The sequence below is a fragment of the Lonchura striata genome, chromosome Z (assembly GCF_046129695.1).
Source record: "Lonchura striata isolate bLonStr1 chromosome Z, bLonStr1.mat, whole genome shotgun sequence".
NCBI classification, from domain to species: Eukaryota; Metazoa; Chordata; class Aves; order Passeriformes; family Estrildidae; genus Lonchura; species Lonchura striata.
Genome location: NC_134642.1, coordinates 66,301,355 through 66,323,586, shown reverse-complemented (window position 1 = coordinate 66,323,586; position 22,232 = coordinate 66,301,355). Strand labels below are relative to the sequence as shown.

Genomic DNA, 22,232 nt, shown 5'->3' with positions numbered 1-22,232 from the left:
TATCTCTCCTGAATTCTTAGAGTTCTATAGTAGTTCATGCCTGGGGCTGACCTACCCAGAAAGAATTTAGGTGATTTCTGAAGTCAAAAGCAATTTTCTTTAATCCCACACACACAAAACAAACAAAAAAACAAACCCCCAAAACCAAAATAACAATAAAAGAACAAAAAGCAAGCAAAACAAAAATAAAATTTTAAAAACCAGCCCCAACCCAAATAACTGTTGAAGAAGAAAACCTACGCTTGAGTATTTTCAAAAACATGCAGAGAGACGAAAAACCATACTCCATACGAGTAAGTGAGTACATGTAATTAAAAGCAGTAACGATAAACTGGGTAAAGGGGGGAGGGGGTGTGAACCTCCAACCACATAAATTCAAGAGTTTCCTTTTTTTTCCATCTGCTTCGGGTAAGGATAATGCCAACTCTTCTCATTGTAAAATGAAGTAAGTTCTGATATATTTTAGTTTTTTGTTTTGAAAAAAAAAAAGTTTCTGCACTAAATTGCATCATTCAAGGATTTTATTTATGCAATTTAAGTAATAGGAATTCCAACGTGGTCTGGCTTAGCTGTTTCAGTTATATTAATGACTTCATATAAAACCATAATCGGTAGAAGCTAAAGACAATTTGTGAACATTTTATATGATACTTAAAACACTCTTTTCTGTTTATGCTATATTTATTTTCATATTAGTAGAATCTGGGTTTCAATATATTAATACTTAATAGTTTAATTCGGTATCATTAACTCAACTTCTTATTACATTATTTGGGCTTTGTGGTATAGTATATAAAAGGTATAAACATCCAGAAATATGTTGACAAGTATCACTGTTGGCCTATTTTCATTCTGCCTAACAAAACTTACAAAAAACCCACAGAAATCACAGTCTGGTTGACATACTCTGTTCCAAATAACTGTATGGCAAATAATATGTGTCGTCTTTGGCATTACAGAGGGAAGAAGGCTTGGAGTCGTGCTATCCTGGCATGCAAATCGCGCACAAATTGTAATGGATGTCGCAGTCACAACCCGTGGGGAGGTATCTGCCCAGTACCTATGCCAACAATTTTGGGAGAATATGACCAGATGAAGGTCCAGCCAATGAACTGCAAAGGCTATCGGTATATCTGCAGCAGTGAAAGTTTCGAGGAGTCCGGATCCAGATAGTGTGACCCCAGACCCTCGACACCGATGTGGCAGAGGGGGGCAGCTGCCGCTCATTTGCCGCCTGCGCCCCGGAGTGCCGAGCAGCGCCGGCTCTTCAGCACCAGCGCGCAGCGATGTTCTTCAGGGGGCTGGCCGCCAGCAGAGCCCATGTTCCCTAAGAAGTCTCTTCCCCATGCCCTCTGTCCCCTCCAGCCCCGACGCCGACCTCGCAGAGGCCTCTTAAATTTACCATCGGCCTCGGTAGGAATAGCACTGCTAATGCCGACAGCTGAGGGTGGCGCGGGAGGCGATGCGCGGCGCGGGGAGGATCATGCCCACCCCTCGCTCCCGAGCCCCATGGGACGCAAGCACGCCTCTCCCTCTCTTGCCCCAATCTCGAGTGCCCCTGAGGCCTGCAGGCTAAGCCCCGACTCCTCTCCCTGCCTGGCGGGAGGAAATCCCCTTCGAAAGACGTTTCCCCGCTCCCGATGGCTTTCTGGCTTTGGGGTTGGGGGGAACGGGGGAAGTAAGTGTGTAGGAAATACCGGGGCAAAGCGGGGGAGTGAGCCACGCCACAGTCCGGTGTGGGGCAGCCTTCGTGGCCGCCCTCCTCTCTCCAAAAGCAACCTGCTCCTCGTTCCCCCCTTCTTCCTTTCTTCCCGCCCGTCCGAGAGGGACTGGGCTGGCGAAGCCTCTCCTGACATCCCTGCGAATGATGCTGCAGAACGGAGGCCGCGCGGTGAGTACCGGGACGGGGAGCCCCCGGCGAGGGATGTGGGGGGAGCTGGGAGGGGTCCGGCCCTGCCGTGTCACCACCAGGCGGGGAAAGTGTGTCCGGGATTGAGGGAAAGGCAGGGAAGCCCTCCTGTTCCCCGTCCTCTCTCAGATCTTCAAATCTCTGCCTTCCGAAATAACGCGCGACGGGCCGAACGGAAAGAGGGGGACGATCCAGGAAAGCATCCCTTCTGGGTGGAGGGATTCCCTGCGCCGCACCCCCTTTTCTGCTTAACATCCTCCTGCCCTCTAATTTCTTGCCGTCAGTGACGAATCTTATTCACGTGCAGAGAAGCTATTGGATTTCAACCCTGGTTAGCTGATGTGGGCCCATGCGCCAATGTGCCTTGTTAAATAGCCGCGCGGGAGACGCTGGCGTATCTGCACCATACTGTCTGTGCCCTGAGTATCGCACCCCACAGGCATGGGGGTTAGGGAGCGGACACAGGCCGTCGAGTGTCCCTCGGGATGAAATCAAAATCAATGGTGTTGGAATGAGGCGGCGGGCGCATTCCAGTGATTGCTCGGGGTGTGCCGGTCTGGACAGGAAAAGGATGGGGCACAGCCTCCGCCTGCGCCTGTACAGGTTTGTATACAGGTCTGTCTTCTCCCGCTCAGCGTCCTCTTGGGGGTGAATAAGAGGATCTGATGTCCTGTAAGGGTTGAGGGAGGTGTGGTGACAGCCCTACATCCCGCTTTAAAACCGTGTTTTCCCGTCAGACCTCCGCAGCTCCCACAGCGTGGCAACAGAACACATCACCTTAGCTCTGTTTCAAGATTCCCCTGTTGCTACTGAAAAGATGGAGAATAAAACAGGAGGGGAAGTGGGCCATCATGGCAAGGGGCTCTGCGTCTCTGTCCTGGTCAACGTCCCCGGTGTAGGACGGGCTGCCCGATAAGCTCTGCTCCCGATGCTCAGTTCGGGAGATGAGCTGAGAGAGCTCTGAAACATTTTGACAACAGGTGTATAAACACCCAAACTGCAAGGTTTTAATGAAGATGCTGGTGTCACAGCTAGACGGATTGGTGTTCCAGCAGCATTGGAATCGGCACCAGCAGCACTGTCCATCTGTCCGTCCATTCGTCTGCAAAGTGCTGCAGTGGGGAGACGCGGTGGGAGTGGGACGAGGATTACAATATGTTGCACAGGGCAAAAAGAGTGACAACCGTCGTTTTGGTGTCAAAACAGTCATTGCATTTTGAAGTGGTACCAGAACAGAAGGACAACATCCTTCCCAGGACAAATGGACAAAGGCCACCACCACGTCTTCTCTCCTAGAACCCCATCGGTTCTGTTGTGACTTCTAATCTTTATTTTTCCACTGGCCGTAGTGAAAGCGGCCCTCAGATAATCTGATCGGTCCATTGGCTGAGATGCCTTTGCTAAGAAAAACAACTCGAAATTGTTATCCTATTGAAGGGCAGAGGAATTTGCACTCGGGTTTTGCTGTGTGATAGATGTAGCTCAGTTTTGTGTATTTCCCTCCGTGTGCATCGCTGGTACCATCAGCACAGGCGCACGTGATTTTGTAACTGCATTTAGCAGTGACGCTGCTTTTAAATTGAAATATTTTGTGGACATAAGCCCAAAGAGCCTACTGGGAAAAAGAATTACAAAAAAAATAAAAAAAACCCAAAAACCTTTTAAAAACCACCAACACACAACACATCATGTTCTTATATATATATATATATATATATATATATATATATATATATATATATTTCTGAAATAATTTCCTGGAAGTGAAGAAGAAACGTCCTATGAGAGACAGGCAGGGTTACTCTTCTGTCTGTCCAAAGCCTGTTGAGATATGAGAAAATCACAAATTCCTAACAGGAGATGTAAAAAGTCAATCATAGAAACACATCGTCTTGGAGAAAGTTCAGCTAATGAGCTACCAAAATCGAAAAGAAACCGGAAAAATAAACCAAAATAAGACAAAACAAAAACAAACAAACAAACAAACAACAACAAAAAAAAAAAAAACACACACAAAAAAAAAAAAAAAAAAAAAAAAAGACGGGGCGCTTAATCCAATCAAACACGACCTCTAACTTTCAGGGACTACATAATTTTATATTTTTCCTGTCGGTCTACTGCGTTTAAAGCTCTTCCCTACCATTGCCAGACGTAAGAATTGCATTTCTGTAACATCAAACCTTTCATTATTTTTATTCAAAAAAGGGAAGGAAAAATCGAAGAAAGATAAAAGCCTACTACGATCAGCTAACAAGAGCTTCCGAGAAAAAGGTCTTTCCACGCAACAGACGTACAAATTCAATTAAGAACGGAGGGCCATTCTGCAGGGAAGGATACTAAAATATTGTTATTCCCTGAGATATTGCAGCTCCTCCCCCCGCCCCCTGCGTTTCGTAACCCCGACTGCTCTTCAAACAGGCATCCACAGACCGACACTGTATTTTGATTGCGGCAAACAACATACGAAGCGCAGTGTAGAGAGAGGAAGGAGACGACGATTACCATACCCCACCTGCTGTGGGGTCAAGGAGTAGAAACAGGACGGAGAGACGAGAATATTGCCTGCCACCCGAGGGATGCTCTACCTGCAGAGTATGCTTCTTCCTGCTAGGTATCTCTCTATAGTTTGGTGTTTCTTAGTACCACTTTATTTTTTTTTATTATTTTAAAAATGTTGTGGGAGTGGAGTCCATACACGGCAGCCAGGGGTGTCATTAGGACAGCGCTGAAAGGAGACGGGAGAGAGATAACAGTGCATTCCAAACCTGGTCTTTCCGATGAGTTGTTTTACACCTAGGTATAAACTGAATACTCAAATAAAATAGCAGAAATGGCATTGAAAATTTTGATTCATTCCTCTTCAGCCTGTGCTGGAAGCCAAAACCATGCTTTGCACAGAGTCGGCTGTGCTGGCTGGTCATCTCGGGCTGGAGCTGAAGTTTGCATTCTGCATGTTCGCTAAAACAGACCTAACAAAGTATTTGCTATACTTCAGTAGCTGAAAACCTTAACATTTAGTGATCACATGAATTCTGGATGAAAGAAATACAACTTCCATCACCTCTTCTGCTGCTCCTCTTGATTTCTGCCTTTGTACCTCTTATAAGGAGACATGTTCTTAATCACAAAAAAAAAAAAAATGTAATTGGCTTTTTATTATTATTTCCAGGGGAGGTACACATTGAGGGTGTACACGTGCTGGAAGCTTGTGTGTAAAAAAAAATAAATATTCGTGTAAGCACAGATAAAACTCTGGTTTATTTTTTTAATTTTAATTTTTTTATCTGCACAGATAAAATTCTGGTTTTTTTGTCTTGCAGGAAAAAAAAAATGTCATGCTGAACTTCAATTATTTCACCAAATATTATCTGTTTGACGTTCTATATTTTTTCATTTCAGTATTTCCGTCTTCCAAGGGAAACAAAAAAGTAAGAACAAATCGAAAAGTAAATAGAAAAGGAAAGAGAAAATAAAAAGAAAATTAGAAAATACTTATACTATACCCACAATACCTGCCCTTCCCTTTTCTAAAAAATAATGCTTATATGTAGAACAATATGCAGTTCGGATTATTTACATATAGTATAAAAAGACAAGGATGAAGAGAGGTGAGAGAAAACTTAAGTGCAAAATGCTGAGAGATAGGTATTAAATGCATTGGTGGGGAGGAAAAAAAAGGTATGAAAAGGAATGAAAATATGGAGAAAATTATTTATTTCAGGCATTTGTTATTTACAACCCAGCAATCTGTTTTATGCAGCCGCCACCCCAAGTCAACATTATTAGCGCTGTTATATATTCATTTATTTATTCATCTTTGGACAGTAATCCAAGAAATCGCCAACGTCGGTGGCATTTTAGTCATCTTGGATGATCCGTGCAGATGTGCAGCGGAACATAGGCACCACTGGTTTTAGCGGTAAATCCGATATTAGGCCGGTATTAGGCAATGTGTGTGCGGAGTGGCTGAGGAGGAGCAGGGGCTGTATTTATTGCTCCTACTCCACCAGTAGTGGGATGAGAGGGGACACGTAGCTCTCCCCATGCTGCCCGTGGCCCCGGCAGAGGCGCAGGCAGGGCGAGGAAGGGGTGCGCTGCTCCAGGGTTATACAAAAGAGACCGCTGCGATTCGCGGGACCGCTGTGCGGTGAAGTGGGGCGAGGAGGGGAAAGGAAGGGAGGGAAGCTGCAAGGCGGACCCCCAGCATCCCGGCGGGGGCTGGTCCAGGGACGGAGGCGGCTGCTACCCCCGTCCCGTCGGGACTGCAGCGGGGGCCGATGTAAGCTTCCGTGGGCTGTGGGGGACGATGTGCGGTGCGCTGCAGGGGCGGACAGACGGACAGAGCCACGCTCATTTTTGGCTGGCTCCCGCACACGCTGATGCGGCTCCGCCAGGGAGCGGCAGCAGCACGGGAGCCCGCGTGTGCTTTTTAAAAGAAGGAGATGGGCGGGGAATGGGTTGAATCCCCGGCAGCTGCTATTGGTAAAAATGTGTAGAATTTGTGCTTTCTTAATGGATTGATTCTATATGCGGTAAGGTAAGAGCTAATCTGATGGATGACCGTGTCGATTTCCGTTTTGGGAGAGTATTATTTTTTTACACGTTTTATGTGTAGGCACATGACTGTTTTTTACTGGGTGACATGTCAGCGTAGGGCTTACAAAACTGGAGAGAGAGTGACGGAAGTAACGTTATAAACGATGAAGAATTAAAATATACTTGTGGTGAAACGGGCACAAGCTAAGAGAACCTCCAATCTTTATTTTAAAAAAGACATACATAACAGTCTTTGGTGAGGGTTAACTTTTGCCTGATATGACCATTCACGTAAATAATTTATAATCTACTCATGCACTTGAGTTTTCGAACAAGAAAAAAAACAGTATGCACGGCCTATTTTTTTTTTTTTAATGGAATAACGTTATTCGTTTAAAAAAAAAAAACATTCCTGGACTACAAAAACACGGAAATCTTCTGGTTTTATTATTTAAACTACTCTTCTTTTCATTATGCGTTAAGGTAAACAGAAAAGTGCTGCCTGTGATTGTAATATAATTCAAGCCCTATGGATTTCCAGATAAAGTAAGCGTAAGGCTACAAGTGGTATTTAAAAAAAGTATCTAAATGCTCTTTCTATGAAGAATTGGGTACTGGATTAAATATGTACATGTTAGAAACCGTATGTCACACATTTAATAATGCAGCACCTAAGACAGAAATTACAAAACAATTTCCTCGGAGACAGCTCTCCATACCTGACTTTGCATATTTTGATTAAGAATTTTGAAATAAATTATTTCTGAAATAAAGGCTGATACAAGTGCAGTTAGAGGCCATAAAACATCAATGAAATCTTTTAAATCCATTTAAACTACCCCTATTACACCCTTTATCTATATTGCCTTATACCTTAAAATGGGGCAGAAGGGGAGGGGTGTGTTAGTCATTTCTAAAACTTGGTTTTCTTAATATGAAGTTACCTAGACAATCAACTTCCAGCAGTGTGAGCAGGGTAGCAAGACCCTCCAGCCTTTTAAATGTCCAATAAGCATATCGTGCACTTTGATTTGTAAAACTAGAACTGTTCATAACCTGTAATTTTCTACAAAATAGAATCATGGAGAAAACTAGATATAAAGACATACACTGCAGAGTCTCACCAAAACACAGGGAAATAAGAGTGGGGTGGAGGAAAGGACAAGTATATTCAAAGAAACAGAAAGGAGGGAGCAAAGGACAAGTGGTAGGCTGCAATTTCCAGTAAATTAAAAACAATGCAAATATACCTTACACTTGCATCAGTATTAAAAGTAACACGCGATGGACCAACAGGAGCAGGAGGAGGAGAACAGAATGGCGCAGCGGTGGATTCCTGTTCACACGCAGCGGCCGCCTGCGCCCATACGGGCTCTTCTGCGCGCCGCAGCTCGGCCCTGATAGCTCATTTCGGGGATATTTGTGTGGTAGATAATGATGATGATATTTGGAAGAAAAGGGGACGCTCTGCTAATTCCCGCTGATTAGCATCTTCGCAAATAGGGACGATCGCTCCCAGAATCCGCGGTCTCTTCTCCCAACGAGAGGATTTGCATAGTCTTTTCTTCTTTTTTTCTTTTTTTTTTTTTTTTTTTTTTCTTATGCCCTACTTTCGCTAATGTGTAAACGGATGTGCAGCCTTCAGCTGACGTCAATAGACGCGACCTCTCCGCTAAGCCTTGAGCGTGAAGAGGGGATGGGGGGACTCGGGGCGAGGGCGCAGCCGCGGAGATGCTCCGCGCTGTTCCGCAAGCGCGCAGGCTCCCGCCCGCATTCTACCCCATGAAATAAACTCTAGCAGCAGGAGCAGTGCTGCCCAGCCCAGCACTTGGCCCCAAAAAGAAAGCCGACCTCACCGCAGCACTGCAGAGTCCATCCAGCCTTCTCTATCTTTTTTCTTTCAATTTTTCTTATATATATATATATATATATATATATATATATATATACACACACACACACATATATATATATATATATATATATATATATACACACACACACACACATATATATATATATATATATATATATATATATGTGTGTGTGTGTGTGTGTGTGTAGTAGTAATAGTAGTAGTGGTGGTATTTGGACGTTATTTGCGGCTTATTTTCATCAGGAGACGAGCGGAAAATATAAAATTCCAAGCAATTTTAAAAGATATTAAGAAAATTCCCCCCTCCCCAGCCAAAGTGCTGCATGACAGAGGAGCGTTGAGTCGGTGGGGGCGCAGCATTCATCCAGACGCTGCTCTGTAGCGCATCGCAGGTACGGGGCTCGGAGAGAGAAAGTGGGAGAAGGTAGGCTGGCCGCCAGAGGAGTGGGGTAGCCCTCATCTCGGGTATTGCCCTGATTTGCAAGTCCAAGCCGCGCTCATGGCTTTACAGCAATGCTTTCTCACTCCACCCAGAGGAGACGCGGTGTAAGCGGGGATTCGGTGAGCTACAGATATCGTACTGGCGGAGAGTAGGTTAGAGCATTCTGTCCTCTTCTTTCCTTTCCCCCACTCCTTTTGGAGACCGCACTGTGTCGTGATGTCTGGGAGAACTTTCACTTCCTGGGGAACTTCAGACGGCGAGACGGCAGGGTGAGATGTAGCCGGTGGCTTGGAAACGAGTGGTCCTCTCTGTTAGGACCAGAGTTTCCCTCCTTTTCTGCTGACATTATTTACGCCTTTTCAGCCTTCTATGAGCTGTTCCAGAGAATCTCTGTGGACCTTGACACAACCATTCCTAGAGCTGCAAACTGTATACTCACACACTGCTTCTCCCTTCAAGCATCTCAACTAAATTTAAACGCTCTCTCCAGGAAACGGAAACGTGAATGTGTTTCTGACCGGGGGAGCGGTTTTGGTTTTTTTGTTTGGGGGGTGGTGGGGTTTTTTTTTGGTTTGGGTTGTTTTTTTTTGGTTTTTTTTTTTTTTTTTTCCATACAGCCGAGCACTCGTGCTGAATTCCCTCGGTTCACTCGGGGCTGGCATGTGGATCCTCACAGAGCTCTCTTTGTCCGCCGGGTCTCCGAAGGCTCTGCCGACAGGGAATGTCCTGCCCCTGATCGGGGCTGCTGCGGGACTCTCCCCGTGGAAACATTCCGCGGGAGTCTGCGACTGGGAACGGCATTTCGCCTTCCTTCTCCCTGGAGCCAAGCGCCGGGGGGAACAGACGCCTGTTATCATAACTATAAATATTTATATGGATGGATGCATACATATGCATACACATGCATACACACACGTGTCTGTGTAGGGGCATCTGTAAGGAATATATATGTGGATGTGCGCATTTAGTAATTTTTTAGCGTCGCCCCTCCCCTCGCCAGCCCCCACCCCTCGCAGCCCCCTCCCCTCCGCGGGGCGCTGTGTATATCCGACCCGGAGTGAGGCGCCAGCACGACGTCGGTCCCCCTCAGTCACACCCCACACGCCCCCCAGACGGGGGCTAGAGCAGGGACGAACCCTCCTGCCATCCCCTCGCCTTGCCTACCTCCCTCTATCCCTCCTCCATCTCTCCCTCCACCCCTCCCTCATTGCACATCTCCTGTTCCGGCGCTAACCCAGACTTCTTCCCGTCGGCTCACGCAGCCTAAAACCTAGGTGGGGCTTTTATTGGTGTTTTCATGCTGTTCTCAAACTCGGAGAGATAGATGAGAGGGGGCAGAAGGAAACAGCAGCGCTTTGGGACATCCTCCTCCCAGTGACGAGAGGTCATGCTCTAAGTTCACCTGACAGCAGGAATGGGAAGAGTGTTTTTTGTTAACATCATTATTTTTCCTGTTTAGGTTTTTTTGGGTTTTTGTGGGGCGGGGGGAGGTTTGGGGTTTTTTGGGGTTTTTTACCTGGTGTTGACCGACTGCTTGATTTTGACAAAAGTTGCACAGAATATAAGTGCCCCCCAGAAACAAGACTCAGATGACACTGTTCTTCAGAAGTTAACAGGAGAGAGGGAAGCACCTTAGGAAACTCGATTTTTTCTTTCACTTTTTTTTTTTTTTTTTAAGTTTCCAAAGAAATGCAGCTTCCTTTCTTCTCTAGGAAAAAAAAAAAAAAAAAAGAAAAGTACTTATTGCTTATTGCTCTTCTCTGCACTAGACATTTCTAATTTCTAATTTGTTCTGTCTGTCGTAACGGGACTATGAGAGGTTTTGGTGCAAACGCATAACATATAGTAGGAACTGAAAAAGACCGTGGCAATGGATGAAAAACAATAGGGCTTCAGTTCATCAGCAACAAAAGCGTTGGGGAAATTGGTTGAATTTCGGAGCACGTCCTCCTCAGCAGAGAGGCCGGACTAAACCTTGGCCAACCCCCCCAAAAAACTTGCAGAACCTCATATACAACAGTTCACTTTCTACTCCAGGGTGTAGGAAACAGTGAGGAAAAAGGAGAAAAAATAATGGCAAACCCATGCCAACTTTCTCCATTTCTCTCCCGTTTTCATGGATGGAATATTTTAAACTATTTTAGAGTCACTGGAGCAAGAACACCGTGGATCTAAGGGACACTTTTAAATAGGGATGGAGAGGGGAAACACTTGAATTTCTGGAGACGCATAAGAGCTTTTTCTGCTCCTAGGCTGTGGGAATATTTGTGTGTCACCAGAGGCTCAACTCACCCCCTACATGTGGGGTAAAAACATTCCCTGATAAAGACGAAGATATGTAAGTACTGCAGTGTTTGTGTATGTGTGTGTGTGTGTGTGTGTGTGTGTGTGTGTGTGTGTGTGTGTGTGTGTGTCCTAAATTCCCTGCAAAATTTGGTTGCTGAAACCCCGATGGATGGAGATTTCCAGGGTGCCTGTGAGCCGGCGATGAGGCCGGCTCTGCCCGGGTAGCCGGGGCGGGTCGCTCGGCGTAGCTTTGGTTGCCTTCTGTCGCTCCCGGCAAGGGACATGTGATTAACAAGGGTTTGTGACTGGACACAGCGGCTTATGCCGGTGAGCTGAGGATGCCAAACCTGTTGGTCGGGGCTGCATTTAGTGCGGGAAATGTTAATTATCTAGCAGACTGCCAGCGGATGCTGAGCTATGGCTTCGCAGGGACTTCTTTTGCAGTGCCTGGTTGGCCCTCGGAAGGTGTGCAGGCACAAGAAGGAACACTCACAGAGTTGAAGAATAGCAGTTAGCAAACCACACGAACAAGCAAACAAAACCCCCACAAAGTGGAGCGAGGAGAGGGGGAGGGTGTGGGGAAAGGGGAGGAGAAATGCAGGGGAGAAAAAAAAAAAAAAAGGAAGGGAGAGGAAAGAAGATAAGTCGGAGTCATGTCTTGCGGCTGGTCAGGGTACAAAGGATTGCCCGCAGCCGTCCGCTGCCTTTCACGTAGTGGGTCACTCGGAGCAAGGGCCATCACTTCTCGGGTTCTCCAAAATCCATCCCTGCCAAAATGGCTCTGCTCAACACGAGAACGCACCTGGCAATTCCAGTGTCGGGGACAGTACAGTTCCAGTGGAGTTGCGGGAGGGCCAGTGAAGAGCGGCCCGGCCACTCACCCTGCCCCGGGCGTACCCCTCTGCATCCCTGTATCCTTTCCACCAAAACAAAGTTATCCTTCAACAACCGCGGCCCACTCGTGTGCGTTGAACGGGTGAAACTGCTTCATCGCAACATCTAAGAACAGCATTGCTGCCTGGGATATAACAACAACAACAACAGCAACAACAACCACCACCACCACCACCGTTATTATTATTATTATTATTATTATTATTATTATTATTATTATTATTATTATTATTATTATTATTATTATTATTATTATTATTATTATTATTATTATTATATTTATTTATTTATTTATTTATTTATTTATTTAGCCGAGGCTGTTGTGATAGATATAATGCAACGAAAACCAGCAATTTACATTGTATTTATTTACATCCACGGCCCTTGATAAGTTTGCAGAGCTGTAAATAGAGACTATGCCTTCCTAGCAATTCTGGTTTCAGGACGTCATCTGTCAGGAACAAGTGGGAAATCTGGCAGGAAAAGGCTGGTATAATATATTTTGCGTGTTTGAGCTGAAGTCTAGGTGGAGCCTCCAACCTTTATTAAGTAAATGGCAGCTTATAGTACAAAAATTTCAGATCTGCCTCTACAGTTTCCATCCCAGATCTGCCTTTATAGTTTTTACCCCTTCTGTTCAGCAGCCCCAAATAATATCTTTAGCCTTTTATTTTTAAGTGCAATTCTCCAAAAATAATAATGCAGTTCAAAACACACATATATTATTAATAATCAATACAGTAAATATTGATTACTGTCTTTAACCCTGCAGATACAGAAGTATATCACTCATATTTGTTTTGTGTCGTCTTAAATCGTCTGCAGGAAATGTGGCTAGTTTTTTTCCACCTTTAATCTAGGGTCAAGCGTTTTAGTGATTTATCTAATAATCCCAAAAGTTAATATACTCAGCACCTTCTAATCACATAGACTTATATATTCATATATATTTCTGGAACAAGATATTTAAATTATGATCCTTTGCTTTTTAGGGGCCTATTTTTCAGATTTAAACAATTAAGACAGACCACAGGTAGTGACAGTTGCAACAAGAAATAGTAATTTTTGTTTGTTTGTTTGTTTAATAAAAGCCAGACGTTATTATTTACATTACCAACAGAATACATGTCCTTTAATGGTACAGGGTTTCCACATGTAATCACTGACTGTTTGAGGGTTTGATTTTTTTTTTCTGTGACTTTGAATTCTTGATACTCTGTCGTATCTTATTTCTGATTTTGAATTTGTAGTAGATACCCTTTTGCATACTGGATATTTAATGTAAGAGAAGTATAACCTTCAGCTACCTGTAAAATGAAATTGTGGTCATAAAAGAAATGATAAGCCAGTTTCATTTGAAGGCGAGGCACTAGAGTGACTTACCTGGATGGGAGAAAGGGGATGTTGCTCTGCAGGGAAAAATGGCTTGGACTGTACTGGCATGCAGCAATGTTTACCTCTACATGAATTTTTTTATAATTTAGTGCAAAAAGGGATTTTCTGCAACACTACACCCTTCTTATGTATGCCACAGCAGCTTAAGTGGGGTTCCTGTGTGTCTTCCCAAAGAAGATGGCATTGCTGGAATTAGGATGGGGGTCTGATTACAATAGTTAGAGAACCATTAGCATCCCTCTTTAAAGACAATAGAGATGGTTTGCTCTTAAGAAATCCATATATGATATTTCTTCTTTACATCACAGCCATCTGGAGACCTATAAAAAGATTAGAAAACAAGCATGGAGATCTAGAGGCCATTAGAAGGAATTTGCTAGGGAGCTAAAAGGAAAAAGTGTTTTGTATTCCATAACTTCTAATAGGCAGGTATTTCTACAGTGATTTTGAAATAAGTAAGTTTTATACAATTATGTCAACTGGAAGAGGATGGGCAGTGTTAACAGCTGCTTTTCACAACTGTGCTGTGCTTAAACTTTTGACATGCTAGGCAACAGTACAGTTTTAGAAAAGTGCTTTACAACTGTTGAATATATTTTTGTATTCAGAATAAGCAAAGAGTTAAACAACTCATGATGATGTTGAGGCCCTTGATGTCTGAGAGGTAGAAAATGTAATTGGTAATAAGGCTAATGAACAGCTGGGTCATAACCATCACATTGCCTCTTTTGACGTGCTTAGGCTTCAATGATTAACCAACAAAATACAACAGGTGTATTACAGTTACTTCCCAAATTAGTGAGTAAGTGAAGCTGTGAAAAGAAAGTTTGGTGTTTTAGAGATATACTTTGTTCTGAAAAAATTCCAGTTTACTATAATGTACCTTGCATTTAAATCTGGTGGTGTGACAGCTGGTGAAATGCATGCATTTAATATGTATGTATGCATCTGTGTTAATATGGATTATATATACACATATGTATATATGCACTTGTATGTAAGCATAGGTGCACACACACACACACACACACACACACACACATACATGAGGATCACTTGTCATTTCATGCCTCTTACTGAAAAAATTTAATGCATAAGTTCACAAACCTCTCCTGTGCAACACATGCTTGATCACCAGTAATGCTGTCCCTAGTTATTGCCACAAAAAGTATCTTTTGCCTATCTGCCAACTCAGAAAAATTCATATAAACTCATTAGAACTTTGTATAATAATCAAAGTGATCATGTGTCTCTGATTGCATCAGATATCTGATTCAGTTGACCCTGTTGTGCCTGAACAATCCAAGAGGTAATGAAGCAGCTCAGTAAGACACAATGCAGCATCATAAAAATTCTAACCATTTTGTGCCAGGTTCTAAATTTCCCTCAAAGAACGCTGCCACAAGTAGGTTTTATGTACCCCAGATAAAAAAACAAAACAAAACAAAACAGTGTTTTTTTTTCCTGGTGGCAAAAAACAGTCCATATCAGGATATATAATACCAGTTTAAAACAGAAGTGTTCATCTTCAAAGTCTTAGAATCTGAAAACAGAAGTAAATTGGTAATGTCTCTGCAGGATTCAGATTTAGCAGTTAGTAGATTACCAGCATCTGTGTGCTGCTTTTTGATGGCAGTATTAATTTCAGGCCATATCTTACAAATGGGATTGTTTCCCCATTTTCATGTTTACATCATTGCAATAAAAATGGGCTTGTTGATACGGTTGTTGTTTTATAGTGTAACCACATACACCTGCCTATATATTTTAACACAAACAATTAGACACATGCACCTAGACTGACACACGTACCTATGGCTCCGCTGTGCACACACGAGGGGACATAAGCTTTATGATGCAAGCAAGCTCTGTAGCCAGCATGAAGCATCAACAACTTCAGTTTAACCCCTTGAATTTAAAAAAAAATCTACATGAAAAATATCACTGTATGTAAATACAGGTTAATTTACAAACAAATGCACTTGAATGTTGTGTGGCCTATAGCCTGTGATTGTACTTGGACACAGGTTTTATTTTGTAGCTTAGAAGAGTAGCAGCATGAATTTTAACCTAGTATTCCTTTAGCAGTTCTGAGCAGGCTATAGTCTATGATGAATTTTTTTGATGGGTATCTTATACTGAACACACACACAAGAACTGTTGAAATGCATATATTAATTTCAACAATAAACATGGTAGATCACAGTGAGAAGGTTCATTTTATCACATATCATCGAGAGACCTTTAATATTTGCACTTGAGAAAATTCTATACGTATTATATTGTTAATAATTCAAAGTAGAATGTTCTTTTAGCAGGGGACTGGGGCAGGGTAGGAGGAGGAGCTGAGAAACTTAAATCCTAGAACTCTACATAATGCATTAAAACTTTGCACTGTCAGTTCCATGAGTAACACCAGCATGCAGTTCTTTTCTCTTAATACGAGGTCAATAAAAATAAACCATACATTGTTTAAAAATAAACCTTTTTATTAACGAGTTCCATCAGATGATGCATGGTCTTAGTAAATATTGCTGCAATGTTCACCTTTGTTGCTTTCTAACACAGACACAGAAACATACACAGGTTGGGAGGGAGTAGGGTGTGGGAGGAAGAGCAGAAAGAAGTTACAGAGGCTACAGAATACGCCGAGCCTGCTGCTCGCAGCTTCCCGCGCAGACAGGCAGAGGAGAACGCCTCGCACGATCGCTGTAATACCTGAATCACGATGGGCGCGAAGCACGACAGAGATGCGGAGAAAAAATAAATAAAAATGCACACCTCTTGTCTCCCCAAAGCAACCAACCAAAAAAAAAAAAAAAAAAAAAAAAATCCCTCATAGACACACAACGACAGGGCAAATTGTCAGTGTAATTACACATCGTCTCATTGCGTAGCACAGCCCCCCCTCCCAGCTTCCGAGCGCAAGGCCCCGCTCCCCGCCGCGGCATCCCTCCTCACCAGCGGGGGCTGCCCTAGAGAAACGCAGCAGCGCTCTCTGGGGTCAGACAGGCTGCTTCCCGTCCCCGGGGAGAGAGTCCTGTCTCCCGGCCTCTGGATGGTCGAGCGGTCTGTGCTGCAGAGGAGGAGGAAGGTAACGGGGGCGGGCGGATACCCCGCACCAGGGCGGCGCAGGCGGCGATGCTGGCTGGAGGCGAGACCGGACTCGGTCCCGGCGCCGGCCGCGGGTGGCTCATGCATATCAATAGCCGTGTGTACTCGAGGTTTCTTATGACATCATCATTACCTTGGTCTCCCGCGGTCCAGGACCTCTGACCTTGCCGGGCTGGCCCGCATTTTGGCACTGAAAGCCCTCCAATGATGGCTCTTTTCTTCTTCTTTCAGACCGGGTGCAGCAGCAGCCGACAAGACCGCCGTCTTCTCACCAGCTTTAGGAGCTCCAAGAGCGAATCTACCCCCTCTAAAATACACACGCAGGCAAGATATTTGCAATCAAGCTGCCACCATTTGGCAAAGAGCTGTATGCCGTGCACAATCTAAGGGGATCAGGAGCCTCATCCTCGAATCATCTTGTTACTTCCTGCTGAAATGGATTTTCCCCACCTTCTTTTTCCTCCTTACACTGCGCTGGAAATTGCCGAAGGCTTTTCATCTTTATAGACGCTAAGGAGTCTTTCGTGAAAACGAAGCGATTTACAATGCAAATAGGGGCCTGTAAAGGAATGGATGCTCCTCTCTCTTAACGCAGCTTACGCAACTTAATGGCTGGTTTTATTTTCTGGTATTAACAGACGAATTGTTGGCTACCCCTGCCGGAAATTACTGGCTGAAACAAAAAGTTAGGAATAAACTTTGAAGGCAAGGGATAGTTTTGTAGCTGCACATAGATACAGAAATATTTACATAAAAGGATGACATTTTAAAGCAGCACTAGTTCTCATGGAGGAAATAATACTTTTGCCAAAAAGAATCTGGATTGTAGCAAGGACGGAAAAAAAAAAAAAACAACAAACAAACACAAAAAACCTCTGAGGGAAGCGAGTTGTTATCTTTGGTTATCTAGCTGTATGAGTGTTTTGGTCTTCATAAAGCTAGATAACCGAAAGTAAAAACTCCTTCAAGATCATCGTACAGCGTGTGAAAATAAAAGACTGCTGCTAGAGACAGTAAAAATCGAAAGGGGTCAGGAATACTTATTGAATCTAACATTTTTACAGCTGAAGGTGAGACTGGAGGAAGTTAAATGGCATATTTATTTCAAAATATGAAGTTTTTGCATGGCACAGAATGGACATTCACCCTCTGCAGAGAGAACATGGCACTAATGGTAAACAGTGTATGTGCAACTATTACTATTGAAAAAACCCCCCAAAAAAAAAAAAAAAAAAAAAAAAAAAAAAAAAACCCACAAAGGGAAAACCAGAATAGTCAACGTTAAACCGGACTAAGAGGATATATATTTTTTTCTATTAGAAACCTAATGCTCAGTTTCATTTTTCAAAGTGATTCATTGCAATGAAATGGCCTTAAAAATAAAAGTGGTAATTGGTGATGATGAAGATGGTGATGCTGATGATACAGACCTGACTACTGAACTGAGGGGGAAAAAGCCCAAATAAATAGAATAAAAAAAAAACAATAAACCAACCCAAAACCTGTGTGCATCTGAGACGAAACATTGAGGGTAGTTTCAAATCATGTGAAAGCAGTCTTTCAGAAAAAGTTTACACCGAAGTGCAGGCAAGCTTAATAATTTACATCTACTTAGAACTCGGCGGAGTGGCACAAAGATAGAGGAAAAAAAAAGTAATGGCCGATTTTTATTCAAAACGCGAGCATAGATGCTTCTCTGTTTCGAGAGGGTTTCCTTGAGGAAGCTACTGAAGCAGAAAGACATGACGGAGACGAGATCGCCTCCCCCCGTCAAAGTGTGAAAAAATCTTCTATGCCTTACTCTGCACCTAGCATTGGAAATGAAAGTGACATTTACTCTAAAACCCACGTGTGCGCCTCCTCTCTTTTTGTTTAAGGATGATCAGGTCTATCCTGGAAACAGCTCTGGTATCCCATACCGAAATAATTAGGATGTACAGACCTGACAAAACCACGGAGAAGAAGCGGGGCGGGGGCAGGGACGGAGGTGGAGAAGCGGAGGGTCTGTCTTGCTTAATTGATTCCGTTAAAAGACGTGCAGGAGATGTGAACGGCTGGGTGCTCCCATTCCCACGCTCGGGGCAAATGGCAGCGCCGTGCCCCGGCGGTCGGTGACAGACAGCCCGGCGGGGGCCGGGGCCGGGGCTGGGGGAGCCCACCGCCGGCACCCGGGAGAGCATTTCCCACCCACTGCCATCCCAGAAATCCTGGACGAAGGGACGGGGCTGCAGAACACGTCCCACGTCCGCTTCCTCTGCACCGCGACCCGCCGTGCCCTCCGCGGGAGAAGCGTGGAACTTGCGCCCGGGCGGAACTTGCACCCTTCTCCAGCGGAGGTCATAGGGGGACGCGGGTTTTGGTCCCGATGGAGGAAGGGAAGGTCAGGGTAGGCCTGTCGGGATGCAAACACTCCTGTGCTTTTAACAAATATTATCTTTATAATTGCGGCGGCTTAGGTACATCTCGCAGTGAAACTGAGGAGGATTAATTGCCCAGGTTAACATATTTTCTTTGGACTTGACCTAAAGGTTTGTCCAGGGTCACGCTGGAACGTGATACTGAGTCAGTAACCGAACGTTGTCCACGGCAGATTAAAATAAGATCAGCGATAAGGGAATGTGGGTCAGCAGGCTCCATCCGTCTGGAGCAAAACCTTTGCGTGCCACTTTTTATAACTATTTAATTTTATTTTGTATTTTCACTTTATTGTTGAACTGCTTATAAAAAACATAGGTTTGGGGTTTATAATGGGAATAATTACCTCCATGCCACACACTGCACTGTGAGAAGGATGGAACAAGGAGCCAGCCAGAGTGTTCTGGAAGCATCAGGAGTACTATGTAGCTAAACCAAAGAATTTTGCCTCCAAAGTTATCCCATCCTCTCTGCAGCAGTTAAAATAACCTTAGTTTCAACCGGAGGGTCTTCCCAGTGGCCGCCGGCACTGCCGGCTGGGACCCCGGCTAGGCCCTTTTGAGGTTAAACTTTCCTTTTGTCTGCGCTACACGTGCAAAGTTTTACTGCTGCAGCGCCCGGCGAGGGGAGCTGTGTTTATTTACATCGGAAACGTGTTTGAGCCACCCGGCTTTCACCGCAGAGTGCCCCCCTTTCATTTAACTGCTTGTCTAGGGTTGCTGTTTACCTAGAGCTATTGTCTACTACAATTAAACTTTACATGACAAAGAGCGCGGTCTTGTTTCTCAACGAGCTTCATTAAGGCGATAAACTGTTTTCTGGGAAAATCCCTTGTTTACTTAGGCATGAATGGGGTTAATTTACTTAAGCTGTTGCTTGCGTATTGGTGTAAATTTGTGAAAGAAAACATCAGAGAAAACAGCAGCATTATAATCGGCGTGTTTGCCATTGTCATCTTAAATTGTCTTGTACCCTAATAGTGTCATGTGATTATCAATCAATAAAATATGATTGGCTATTATTGCTATTATTACTATTACTGTTCTTACTCCTTCACTTTTTCAGGAGCAGAGACCCATTTCTCTGAACCTTTTATTCTACACAGTAAACTTCTGACTTAGGGAAAAAGAGTGTGATAACAGGCCCTCATTTTTATGCTTTAACAGGCTCACGCAGCAAGTAACTAGGAAATGTAATCCTTCCCTAGGATCATCTGTTACACCTGTTACGTGTTGTTCCCTCAAAGCTTCTGTGGAAAAAAAGTCACTCTATCAAACAAAGAAAAAGCTGTATGTTACAAGAAGTGAAACCAAACCCAAACCCAAAAAGTTGAACTATAAGCGGGCATTTCTCTCCGAGTCAGTTCCAGTACTGGAGGAGACGGGATCAAGTTTATTTAGCACACCAGTGCATTGTAAAACAGTTGAAAGGCAGTTGCAGGTTGTGTGAGTATGCATGTTAACTAGCAGGGATTGGGGCTTATTCCTTGTGAAAAGAGAACAGCAGATTTCCATGCAAGGCCAATGTTAAAAAGGCAGCTGAATTTAACACCATCTGGAAGAAAAGATCCCTTGACGACTTTCTCACACCGTCAGACAAAACTGGTGTCTCTTGTTCTGGGTCCTTGTCTCTGCAACCGCAAAATACTGAGTCATTATACTTTTGCTGAGAGAAAATTTGAGAACACAATATGGGTAACTGGTGAATGACCAAGTTCCATTATGCCTGCTTAAGTCGATTGAAATCTATGTCTAGAGCTATGAATGGCAGCATTGTTTTCCCCAACGAGGCTGTACTAAATGTCAGCACAGTGTAAAGAAAAACTTGAAGTCTGCAAATAACTTACCAGATCTCAATTATAATATTTTCCCACACTAGAACTAATATCATTGCTAGCGATGAAATACAACAAAAGAAGGCAGAGGGAAAAAACGAGTTCATTTACAAGTAATTTCATCGAGACAAACACTTTAATTTTCCTAAGATGGCTTCAGTTCATAGAGCTAGATAATAATTTCCTGAAAATTTCAAGCAACCAAACTACTTCTTATGAAATTAAAAAAATAAATTGTGCAAACAAACTTATATTCATCAACTATTTTAACCCTCCAGCTTAGGACTGCTAAAATATTAGCAGATGTACATTACAGTATACAAATCACTTTTTATGAGTCTAGAAGATTATGTCTTTTTTAATGTTCAGCAGAAATGACACAAGCAAAGCAATGAGAAATGTTTCTCTTCAGGTGCTGGAGAAAATCCACCAGGGCATCTCAGTGTTAACACAGGTACCAGAAAGATGGTTTTTAGTTCTCTTAAGTTTTAACTACTGGGTTTTTATCTTCACTTTATAATGGCTTTGGTTATAACTGCTGTTCAGGTCAGGCATCTGCTCAGGATTCATACACAGTGAAGACTATGAAACAGTTCAAAGGCATGGTGAAGAATTAGTTGTGTGTGCTTTGTTAGAATGTCTGTGTTTCAAATCTGAGTGAAGATTCTGTCTGCATTTCATGAAGCACAGTACAGTTCCAGACATAAAAACCTTGAAATGATAAGCAACTACCCTTGTGCTGAGTAACACATCCCTTCAGCAGCTCCACTTGCTCATTTCTCAGCAGGTCCATCGCTGCAGCCCTGGACACTGGGAATGCTGGCGCATGGTGCAGGCAGAGGACTGGCAGGGTAACATGGCAGGTATTGGTGCTAGATAAATGATTTTCTGACTTGCTCGTGAAACCAGGTCATGAGGCCATCTGGATCTGGAGCAGAAGCAGGACAACAGAGGCAGGTGATGGGGAGGTTTAAAGAGAAGCCAGTTCTTCACCAGTCCCCTGCCTGCTGTACAAAAGCTGGCAGCTGTTGGAGGGGGGAGCTCCTTTCACCTACCAAAGAAGTGTTGTTTGTATGAACGGATATATTCATGTGCACACCTCCACTTTCCTGCAGTTGCCATTAATATGCAATAGCATAGGGTAGATTAATTATTTTGGCTTCAATTAAAATTGGTGTTATGAAATTTTTTTTTTTTGTAGAGAAGCCAAGGACACACTACCTGTTAGCCAGATTCCTCTCTTCTCATGTGAATTTAAAATAGTTTTCTGACTTCTTTTGGCTAGAAGGAGGGGTATATGTGCATAGGTGTCCCACAGGAACACTATTAAAAAAGGCCATTAAAATTTTTAAAGCATACACCACTTCCAGAGATTACTCACCCTGGACTGAGCACATTTATTCCCCTTTACATTCTTCATTATTTTACTTTAGAAGAAAGAAAATGTCATACTTTGATGATTTGATTTTCTGTTAAACAGCAAGTGCATGAAGTAAATATTAGGGCATTTCTTATCACCCTTTCTGGGAGT

The 22,232-nt window shown here is 43.6% G+C and overlaps 1 protein-coding gene and 3 long non-coding RNA genes across 10 annotated transcripts; 2 read left to right on the top strand and 2 right to left on the bottom strand.

Annotated features, from left to right (window-relative positions):
* Positions 1 to 1,651: 1,651 nt before the first annotated feature.
* On the top strand, positions 1,652 to 17,696 carry LOC110476528 (uncharacterized). 7 transcript variants are annotated; one of them, XR_013341568.1, is made up of 4 exons: positions 8,504 to 8,745; positions 8,856 to 8,915; positions 11,016 to 11,101; positions 16,684 to 17,696. XR_013341568.1 is itself a non-coding variant. In XM_021541590.3 (3 exons), the coding sequence occupies exons 1-3, from the start codon at positions 1,865 to 1,867 to the stop codon at positions 16,964 to 16,966; spliced, it is 396 nt and encodes a 131-aa protein (XP_021397265.1). In that variant the 5' UTR covers positions 1,652 to 1,864; the 3' UTR covers positions 16,967 to 17,696. The 7 variants fall into 7 exon arrangements, 1 of the variants encoding a protein (XP_021397265.1); XM_021541590.3 differs by lacking the exons at positions 8,504 to 8,745; positions 8,856 to 8,915 and adding an exon at positions 1,652 to 1,891; XR_013341569.1 differs by lacking the exons at positions 8,504 to 8,745; positions 8,856 to 8,915 and adding an exon at positions 3,938 to 4,520.
* On the top strand, positions 8,906 to 9,263 carry LOC110476529 (uncharacterized). Its single transcript, XR_002466437.3, has 2 exons — positions 8,906 to 9,032; positions 9,127 to 9,263. It is a non-coding gene; the product is annotated as an uncharacterized LOC110476529 (long non-coding RNA).
* LOC144248185 (uncharacterized) lies at positions 10,013 to 10,470 on the bottom strand. Its single transcript, XR_013341573.1, has 2 exons — positions 10,280 to 10,470; positions 10,013 to 10,165 (listed from the first exon to the last, which is right to left on the bottom strand). It is a non-coding gene; the product is annotated as an uncharacterized LOC144248185 (long non-coding RNA).
* Positions 15,553 to 16,386, bottom strand: LOC144248184 (uncharacterized). The gene is made up of 2 exons (XR_013341572.1): positions 16,300 to 16,386; positions 15,553 to 16,056 (listed from the first exon to the last, which is right to left on the bottom strand). It is a non-coding gene; the product is annotated as an uncharacterized LOC144248184 (long non-coding RNA).
* Positions 17,697 to 22,232: the final 4,536 nt, after the last annotated feature.